Consider the following 10,829-nt stretch of genomic DNA (forward strand, 5'->3'; position numbering starts at 1 on the left):
CTTTCTTCAGTAGAGATATGTTCCCCTGGGTACACAGAGGTGAATATGTCTCACAATGTTAACAGTGATAGTTTATATTAATTACTCTTATAGGTATTAAACTTTTCTTGACTGGTAGTGTACAGTGTACAGTGTACACTGTACACTGTATAGTGTATAGTGTATAGTGTACAGTGTACAGTGTACACTGTACACTGTACAGTGTATAGTGTATAGTGTATAGTGTACAGTGTACAGTGTACAGTGTACAGTGTACACTGTACACTGTACACTGTACAGTGTACACTGTACAGTGTACAGTGTACACTGTACACTGTACACTGTACAGTGTACACTGTACAGTGTACAGTGTACACTGTACACTGTACAGTGTATAGTGTATAGTGTATAGTGTACAGTGTACAGTGTACAGTGTACAGTGTACAGTGTATAGTGTACAGTGTACAGTGTACAGTGTACAGTGTACAGTGTACAGTGTACAGTGTATAGTGTATAGTGTATAGTGTACAGTGTACAGTGTACAGTGTACAGTGTACAGTGTATAGTGTATAGTGTACAGTGTACAGTGTACAGTGTATAGTGTACAGTGTATAGTGTACAGTGTACAGTGTACAGTGTACAGTGTACAGTGTACAGTGTACAGTGTATAGTGTATAGTGTATAGTGTACAGTGTACAGTGTACAGTGTCACGGATGATGTGATGGGCGCCCGAAGAGGGTGTGGGCGGCAAGATGGGTGGCAGTATGCTGCAGTGGGCGGCAGTGGGCGGCAGTGGGCGGCAGTGGGCGGGTGTAAGGCAATAAAGAAGAATCTCCCCCAGAAAGAGGGTAGAGTGAGGCCAGACGGTAAATATATCTCTACAAATTGGTTTTATGGCAGATTAATGAGTAATCTAAAGCTGATTACCCCGTTATTATGTGAGAGGGAGTGCCTGGGCACTGCCCGTCACTGTTATGTAGTGAGAGGGAGTGCCTGGGCACTGCCCGTCACTTTTATGTAGTGGGAGGGAGTGCCTGGGCACTGCCCGTCACTTTTATGTAGTGAGAGGGAGTGTCTGGGCACTGCCCGTCACTTATATGTAGAGAGAGGGAGTGCCTGGGCACTGCCCGTCACTGTTATGTAGTGAGAGGGAGTGCCTGGGCACTGCCCGTCACTGTTATGTAGTGAGAGGGAGTGCCTGGGCACTGCCCGTCACTGTTATGTAGTGAGAGGGAGTGCCTGGGCACTGCCCGTCACTGTTATGTAGTGAGAGGGAGTGCCTGGGCACTGCCCGTCACTTTTATGTAGTGAGAGGGAGTGCCTGGGCACTGCCCGTCACTGTTATGTAGTGAGAGGGAGTGCCTGGGCACTGCCCGTCACTGTTATGTAGTGAGAGGGAGTGCCTGGGCACTGCCCGTCACTGTTATGTAGTGAGAGGGAGTGCCTGGGCACTGCCCGTCACTGTTATGTAGTGAGAGGGAGTGCCTGGGCACTGCCCGTCACTTTTATGTAGTGAGAGGGAGTGCCTGGGCACTGCCCGTCACTGTTATGTAGTGAGAGGGAGTGTCTGGGCACTGCCCGTCACTGTTATGTAGTGAGAGGGAGTGCCTGGCCACTGCCCGTCACTGTTATGTAGTGAGAGGGAGTGCCTGGGCACTGCCCGTCACTTTTATGTAGTGAGAGGGAGTGCCTGGGCGCTGCCCGTCACTGTTATGTAGTGAGAGGGAGTGCCTGGGCACTGCCCGTCACTGTTATGTAGTGAGAGGGAGTGCCTGGGCACTGCCCGTCACTGTTATGTAGTGAGAGGGAGTGCCTGGGCACTGCCCGTCACTGTTATGTAGTGAGAGGGAGTGCCTGGGCACTGCCCGTCACTGTTATGTAGTGAGAGGGAGTGTCTGGCCACTGCCCGTCACTTTTATGTAGTGAGAGGGAGTGCCTGGGCACTGCCCGTCACTTTTATGTAGTGAGAGGGAGTGTCTGGGCACTGCCCGTCACTTATATGTAGAGAGAGGGAGTGCCTGGGCACTGCCCGTCACTGTTATGTAGTGAGAGGGAGTGCCTGGGCACTGCCCGTCACTGTTATGTAGTGAGAGGGAGTGCCTGGGCACTGCCCGTCACTGTTATGTAGTGAGAGGGAGTGCCTGGGCACTGCCCGTCACTGTTATGTAGTGAGAGGGAGTGCCTGGGCACTGCCCGTCACTTTTATGTAGTGAGAGGGAGTGCCTGGGCACTGCCCGTCACTGTTATGTAGTGAGAGGGAGTGCCTGGGCACTGCCCGTCACTGTTATGTAGTGAGAGGGAGTGCCTGGGCACTGCCCGTCACTGTTATGTAGTGAGAGGGAGTGCCTGGGCACTGCCCGTCACTGTTATGTAGTGAGAGGGAGTGCCTGGGCACTGCCCGTCACTTTTATGTAGTGAGAGGGAGTGCCTGGGCACTGCCCGTCACTGTTATGTAGTGAGAGGGAGTGTCTGGGCACTGCCCGTCACTGTTATGTAGTGAGAGGGAGTGCCTGGCCACTGCCCGTCACTGTTATGTAGTGAGAGGGAGTGCCTGGGCACTGCCCGTCACTTTTATGTAGTGAGAGGGAGTGCCTGGGCGCTGCCCGTCACTGTTATGTAGTGAGAGGGAGTGCCTGGGCACTGCCCGTCACTGTTATGTAGTGAGAGGGAGTGCCTGGGCACTGCCCGTCACTGTTATGTAGTGAGAGGGAGTGCCTGGGCACTGCCCGTCACTGTTATGTAGTGAGAGGGAGTGCCTGGGCACTGCCCGTCACTGTTATGTAGTGAGAGGGAGTGTCTGGCCACTGCCCGTCACTTTTATGTAGTGAGAGGGAGTGCCTGGGCACTGCCCGTCACTTTTATGTAGTGAGAGGGAGTGCCTGGGCACTGCCCGTCACTTTTATGTAGTGAGAGGGAGTGCCTGGGCACTGCCCGTCACTGTTATGTAGTGAGAGGGAGTGCCTGGGCACTGCCCGTCACTGTTATGTAGTGAGAGGGAGTGTCTGGGCACTGCCCGTCACTTTTATGTAGTGAGAGGGAGTGCCTGGGCACTGCCCGTCACTGTTATGTAGTGAGAGGTAGTGTCTGGGCACTGCCCGTCACTGTTATGTAGTGAGAGGGAGTGCCTGGCCACTGCCCGTCACTGTTATGTAGTGAGAGGGAGTGCCTGGGCACTGCCCGTCACTGTTATGTAGTGAGAGGGAGTGTCTGGCCACTGCCCGTCACTGTTATGTAGTGAGAGGGAGTGCCTGGGCACTGCCCGTCACTTTTATGTAGTGAGAGGGAGTGCCTGGGCACTGCCCGTCACTGTTATGTAGTGAGAGGGAGTGCCTGGGCACTGCCCGTCACTGTTATGTAGTGAGAGGGAGTGCCTGGGCACTGCCCGTCACTTTTATGTAGTGAGAGGGAGTGCCTGGGCACTGCCCGTCACTTTTATGTAGTGAGAGGGAGTGCCTGGGCACTGCCCGTCACTTTTATGTAGTGAGAGGGAGTGCCTGGGCACTGCCCGTCACTTCTATATAGTGAGAGGGAGTGCCTGGGCACTGCCCGTCACTTCTATATAGTGAGAGGGAGTGCCTGGGCACTGCCCGTCACTTCTATATAGTGAGAGGGATAGCCTGGGCACTGCCCGTCACTTCTATATAGTGAGAGGGATAGCCTGGGCACTGCCCGTCACTTCTATATAGTGAGAGGGAGTGCCTGGGCACTGCCCGTCACTTCTATATAGTGAAAGGGAGTGCCTGGGCACTGCCCGTCAATTCTATATAGTGAGAGGGAGAGCCTGGGCACTGCCCGTCACTTCTATATAGTGAGAGGGAGTGCCTGGGCACTGCCCGTCACTTCTATATAGTGAAAGGGAGTGCCTGGGCACTGCCCGTCAATTCTATATAGTGAGAGGGAGTGCCTGGGCACTGCCCGTCACTTCTATATAGTGAGAGGGAGTGCCTGGGCACTGCCCGTCACTTCTATATAGTGAGAGGGAGTGCCTGGGCACTGCCCGTCACTTCTATATAGTGAGAGGGATAGCCTGGGCACTGCCCGTCACTTCTATATAGTGAGAGGGATAGCCTGGGCACTGCCCGTCACTTCTATATAGTGAGAGGGAGTGCATGGGCACTTCCCGTCACTTCTATATAGTGAAAGGGAGTGCCTGGGCACTGCCCGTCAATTCTATATAGTGAGAGGGAGTGCCTGGGCACTGCCCGTCACTTCTATATAGTGAGAGGGAGTGCCTGGGCACTGCCCGTCACTTCTACATAGTGAGAGGGAGTGTCTGGGCACTGCCCGTCACTTTTATATAGTGAGAGGGAGTGCCTGGGCACTGCCCGTCACTCCTATATAGTGAGAGGGAGTGCCTGGGCACTGCCCGTCACTTCTATATAGTGAGAGGGAGTGCCTGGGCACTGCCCGTCACTTCTATATAGTAAGAGGGAGTGCCTGGGCACTGCCCGTCAATTTTATATAGTGAGAGGGAGTGCCTGAGCACTGCCCGTCACTTCTATATAGTGAGAGGGAGTGCTTGGGCACTGCCCGTCAATTCTATATAGTGAGAGGGAGTGCCTGGACACTGCCCGTCACTTCTGTATAGTGAGAGGGAGTGCCTAGGCACTGCCTGTCACTTCTATATAGTGAGAGGGAGTGCCTGGGCACTGCCCGTTACTTCTATATAGTGAGAGGGAGTGCCTGGGCACTGCCCGTCACTTTTATATAGTGAGAGGGAGTGCCTGGGCACTGCCCGTCACTTTTATATAGTGATGGGGAGGGCCTGGGCACTGCCCGTCACTTCTATACAGTGAGAGAGAGTGCCTAGGCACTGCCCGTCACCTCTGTATTGTGAGAGAGAGTGCCTGGCACTGTCCATCACCTCTATATTGTGAGAAAAAGTGTCTGGCACTGTCCACTACTTCTGTATAGTGAGAGGGAGTGCCTGGCACTGTCCACTACTTCTGTATAGTGAGAGTGAGTGCCTGGCACTGTTCACTACCTCTATATAGTGAGATGGAGTGCCTGGCACTGGCCACTACTTTTTTATAGTGAGAGGGAGTGCCTGACACTGTCCACTACTTCTATATAGAGAGAGGGAGTGCCTGGCACTGTCCACTACTTCTATAGTGAGAGGGAGTGCCTGGCACTGTCCACTACTTCTATATAGTGAGAGGGAGTGCCTGGCACTGTCCACTATTTCTATATAGTGAGAGGGAGTGCCTGGCACTGTCCATTACTTCTATATAGTGAGAGGGGAGTGCCTGACTCTGTCCACTACTTCTATATAGTGAGAGGGAGTGCCTGGCACTGTCCACTACTTCTTTATAGTGAGATGGAGTGCCTGGCACTGTCCACTACTTCTATATAGTGAAAGGGAGTGCCTGGCACTGTCAACTACTTCTACATAGTGAAAGGGAGTGCCTGGCACTGCCCACTACTTTTTTATAGTGAGAGGGAGTGCCTGACACTGTCCACTACTTCTATATAGAGAGAGGGAGTGCCTGGCACTGTCCACTACTTCTATATAGTGAGAGGGAGTGCCTGGTACTGTCAACTACTTCTATATAGTGAGAGAGGAGTGCCTGGCACTGTCTACTATTTCTATATAGTGAGAGGGGAGTGTCTGGCACTGTTCACTACTTCTATATAGTGAGAGGGGAGTGTCTGGCACTGTCCACTACTTCTATATAGTGAGAGGGGAGTGCCTGGCACTGTTCACTATTTCTATATAGTGAGAGGGGAGTGCCTGACACTGTCCACTACTTCTATATAGTGAGAGGGGAGTGCCTGGCACTGTTCACTACTTCTATATAGTGAGAGGGGAGTGCCTGACACTGTCCACTACTTCTATATAGTGAGAGGGGAGTGCCTGGCACTGTCCACTATTTCTATATAGTGAGAGGGGAGTGCCTGGCACTGTCCACTACTTCTATATAGTGAGAGGGGAGTGCCTGGCACTGTTCACTATTTCTATATAGTGAGAGGGGAGTGCCTGACACTGTCCACTACTTCTATATAGTGAGAGGGGAGTGCCTGGCACTGTTCACTACTTCTATATAGTGAGAGGGGAGTGCCTGACACTGTCCACTACTTCTATATAGTGAGAGGGGAGTGCCTGGCACTGTCCACTATTTCTATATAGTGAGAGGGGAGTGCCTGGCACTGTCCACTACTTCTATATAGTGAGAGGGGAGTGCCTGGCACTGTCCACTACTTCTATATAGTGAGAGGGGAGTGCCTGGCACTGTCCACTACTTCTATATAGTGAGAGGGGAGTGCCTGGCACTGTCCACTATTTCTATATAGTGAGAGGGGAGTGCCTGGCACTGTCCACTACTTCTATATAGTGAGAGGGGAGTGCCTGGCACTGTTCACTATTTCTATATAGTGAGAGGGGTGTGCCTGACACTGTCCACTACTTCTATATAGTGAGAGGGGAGTGCCTGGCACTGTTCACTACTTCTATATAGTGAGAGGGGAGTGCCTGACACTGTCCACTACTTCTATATAGTGAGAGGGGAGTGCCTGGCACTGTCCACTATTTCTATATAGTGAGAGGGGAGTGCCTGGCACTGTTCACTACTTCTATATAGTGAGAGGGGAGTGCCTGGCACTGTTCACTACTTCTATATAGTGAGAGGGGAGTGCCTGGCACTGTTCACTACTTCTATATAGTGAGATGATTTTTTTTCTGAATTTTCTTGATAAAAAAATTTTTCAGAAAATTTTCATTATTATTTTCTAATATTTTAAATCCCTTTTTTTTTCTTCATTCACAAAATAATAATATTATATTTTGACTTAAAAAAAATTCTTCTCTGAATTTGAAAAAAATCTGATTTGAATACTTGTTTTTGAGATTCGTTTTCTTTTCTGATTTTTTTATTTATTTCAATACATAAAACAATTTTCTTTAAACAATATCGAGTCTTTTAATACATTCACGCGAGTTTATTCATTATCTTAGGCTAAATGGAGAAATTCCTTCACTAACGAACGTAATAAATGGCGGAGATTTGTTTACAAAGTGACAAGATGGCGGCCGGGATGAAAAACAAAGTAGCCGAGGCTTGCGCCACACTCCACCCTCCATTCACCACCATTTTTCACCGGCCTGCCTGATTCTGATCTTCTTGTTATCTGCCGTTCTTTTCCATTTTTCTCGTTGAGGAAGACGTGGAGGGATGAATGGAGGGAGTATATCACCGTCAAGGAGGACAGAGGGACGGGCCAAGACCACGCTTGGCGCGCGTCATCTCGCTGTCATTTGGCGGCCAGAGACAAATGACTGGCGTCTCTCCTCACGTTGTCGGATTTATCTTCGGAGGATTTTTTTTTTTAGGTTGAAACCCGAGGAACTGGTGGACCTGATGAGGGCACGACGCCCCCGGCAGGGTCCAGGGAAAGGCCCTGAATGTGACCATATCGCCTCCAACACCACCACCACTGATCACCTTATCTCCAACACTGCCATCTCAGTTAGTCAATCTCCAACACTGCCACCTCCGTCAGTCAATCTCCAACACCACCAACAACAACTGAAAATATAAGAATATTTCGTAACGTGCCGTAGCGTAAGAGCTACTGCTATGTCAGCTACAGCTACTGCTGTGTCAGATACAGTTACTGCTGTGTCAGCTAGAGCTACTGCTGTGTCAGCTACAGCTACTGCTGTGTCAGCTACAGCTACTGCTGTGTCAGCTACAGCTACTGCTGTGTCAGCTACAGCTACTGCTGTGTCAGCTACAGCTACTGCTGTGTCAGCTACAGCTACTGCTGTGTCAGATACAGCTACTGCTGTGTCAGCTAGAGCTACTGCTGTGTCAGCTACAGCTACTGCTGTGTCAGCTACAGCTACTGCTGTGTCAGCTACAGCTACTGCTGTGTCAACTACAGCTACTGCTGTGTCAACTACAACTACTACTGTGTCAGCTACAGCTACTGCTGTGTCAGCTACAGCTACTGCTGTGTCAGCTACAGCTACTGCTGTGTCAGCTACAGCTACTGCTGTGTCAGCTACAGCTACTGCTGTGTCAGCTACAGCTACTGCTGTCACCTACAACTACTGCTGTGAATGAACACTAAGCGCTAAGAACTTAGGTTAGGTAAGATTCGTCAGGAAACAGGACAAGTATTTCCTGACGCGGGTCTTAGTCAACTGATGACCCACCTCCGGAGCTTTTGGTCGTCTGAGCGAGGCCTTCCACCGGCTTATCCCTTCACCCCTTTCAAAATTTAGGATATATAATTATAACCATTTAACCAGGTGAGAATTTACCAAGTTAATACCGACAACACTGAAGATAATGGCAGAAATTACTTAAACAATCAAAGATACATGTTCCTTCTTAAACATGACATAAAAATTCCCGAGATTCATTTGTTTTCTTAAAGACCCGAAATTGAAAGTAAACAATGGCGAAATTAGCAGTGTTGGCTAGTTTTGCTCTAAATAGCATATGTTAACGTACATACACTGTGAGTAGCAGTGTATATGTGAGGTGAGACGATATATATCAGAGTAATAAAGTGTCCTTGGCTAGTGGTGTACAGGTGACATGCTGACTTAATGACCCTCCAGTAATCGATAGTCATTAAGCACTATAAACCAACCACATATGTGTCCCCTGATGGTGGTATTTAACAATTTATCAAAGTAAACCCAGGGGCGAAACGTCTGGACACTGATACATACTCCCATAACAGTGAGAAAGAGAGACAAGTCAACTATCGCACACTAAAGTCAACGATAATTTTAACTCTAATGGAAGGAAAAAATTTAATTTAAATCAACAGGGATTTCAGTCAAAAAATTTTAATTTTTTACTAAAATGTTTAAGTTGTATAATTAAGAAACGGGCACTATATGCCGGATATACAGGTGTATGATATTGACCAGTAATGCAGATACACAATGCAATCACTCTAGGACATATTTAACGAATCGGACATGAGTAATGTAGAAGTGAGATCTGTCAGCATGTCATCTCACTGAAGTGTGTGGTAGTGGACGGGGAGAAGCTTGTCTGATGATCAGTTAGGTTGGGCAGGAACTGTCAGGAACTGTCAGGAAGCAGGACAAATGTCTCCTGACGACGTCTGTGGAGATGAAGTTAGGTCAAGATAATCTGTGCTTTTTCCCAGACCATCAAACGTCCTTCTGTGTCCCTGGGACCAGGTGTACACTGCTCTCATCTTCAACCTTCGTGCACACCAGCAGTGTAAACTCCAAAATAGCATGGTTTACTATATATATATATATATATATATATATATATATATATATATATATATATATATATATATATATATATATATATATATATATATATATATATATATATATATATATATATATATATATATATATATATATATATATATATATATATATATATATATATATATATATATATATATATATATATATGTATGTACCTGAGTGCCACATACTACACTACAGTGTTCTAAAGGAACAATCTCTAAGACACTCACTACCTCCTTCTTTCATCCACAGCCCAGCACCTGCTACAAGTGGCGAGTTGTTCACAGTAATGGGAGGCGCATCAGAGTAAGGAAAGTTAAGAGTGAAGATCTGAAGGTAGGAAATCGCTTCTCTGTTCTCCAGGATGAATGTACTTCAGTGGCCAGTGAAGGTAAGGGTACTACTGCCCCTGCTAATGAAGGTAAGCGCATTCTTGTGGTTGGTGACTCTCAGGTAAGATATGTTGACCGTGCTTTTTGTAATAGGAATAAGAAGATGAGAGATAGAGTGTGCTTCCCTGGAGCTGGTGTTGGGGACATTGTCAACAGACTGGATAATATCATGTCAGGTAATGGGAACAAGCCCATTATCTGTCTCAGTGCTGGTGGAAATGATATTGGGAAGGGTAGGAGAGAAGAGCTGCTAGATAAGTACAGGTCAGCTATAGATTTCATTAAGTCTAAGGGAGGGATCCCAATCATATGTAGCATCTTGCCTAGAAGGGGAGTAGGAAATGAATGGTTGTCTAGGGCAATTGGTGTAAATTGCTGGCTAGACAGATACTGCAAGGAACTTGCAATCCCATTCATTGACAACTGGAACAACTTTTATGGCAAACATGATATGTATGCAAGGGATGGGGTTCATCTCTCTGGGGCAGGGGTGGTAGCACTTGCAGACTCGATTGAGAAGGCCATTGGTGAAATGCCTATGATTTTAAACTGATGGAAGATAGAGGTATGGGTGTGTGTGGGAAACAAGCAGGTTGCAACACTAGGGTTGGAAACAGTAAATGTATAAAAGGCATTCAGCATGAAGTTATAAATAAAGACAATAGAACAGGTCAGAAAACAAAGGGGGACAGCAGAGGGCAGCAAGGGACTAGCTCCCTTAAGGTTTACTATACTAATAGCAGGAGTGTTAGAAATAAGATAGATGAGCTAAGATTAATTGCAAGTGCAGGAAACATAGATATTATTGCTATAACAGAGACCTGGCTCAATCTGAAAGATAGAGAGATGCCATCTGAATGTCACATACAAGGCTATAAATTATTCCACACTGACAGGGTCAACAGGAAAGGTGGTGGAGTAGCGATGTATGTCAGAGACAATTTAAATTGTTGTGTTAGACAAGATATTAAATTAGAAGCGTCAGCCACTGAATCTGTTTGGTTACAGCTTCTCGAGGGCCGAGAAAAACTAATTTTGGGTGTGATTTACAGGGCCCCAAATCTTGATAGGGAGTGCAGTAAACTTCTATGGGACGAAATTCGTAAGGCATCTACATACGAAAATGTTGTGCTAATGGGAGATTTCAACTATAGACAGATTGACTGGAGCAATTTGACAGGAAATTTAGAGTCGGGTGACTTTCTTG

General features: G+C 47.7%; 1 protein-coding gene across 1 annotated transcript in view; it reads left to right on the forward strand.

Annotated features, from left to right (window-relative positions):
* The window catches only part of LOC128703830 (uncharacterized), a 54,834-nt gene extending 46,541 nt beyond the window's left edge, over positions 1 to 8,293 (forward strand). The window contains exon 3 of the mRNA XM_070103707.1: positions 7,308 to 8,293. Within this exon, the coding sequence (XP_069959808.1) occupies positions 7,555 to 8,043 (489 nt within the window). The 5' untranslated portion in view covers positions 7,308 to 7,554 and the 3' untranslated portion in view covers positions 8,044 to 8,293. The remainder of the gene's footprint in view (positions 1 to 7,307) is intronic.
* The last annotated feature ends 2,536 nt before the right edge of the window (positions 8,294 to 10,829 follow it).

The sequence above is a fragment of the Cherax quadricarinatus genome, chromosome 87 (assembly GCF_038502225.1).
Source record: "Cherax quadricarinatus isolate ZL_2023a chromosome 87, ASM3850222v1, whole genome shotgun sequence".
Classification (NCBI taxonomy): Eukaryota; Metazoa; Arthropoda; class Malacostraca; order Decapoda; family Parastacidae; genus Cherax; species Cherax quadricarinatus.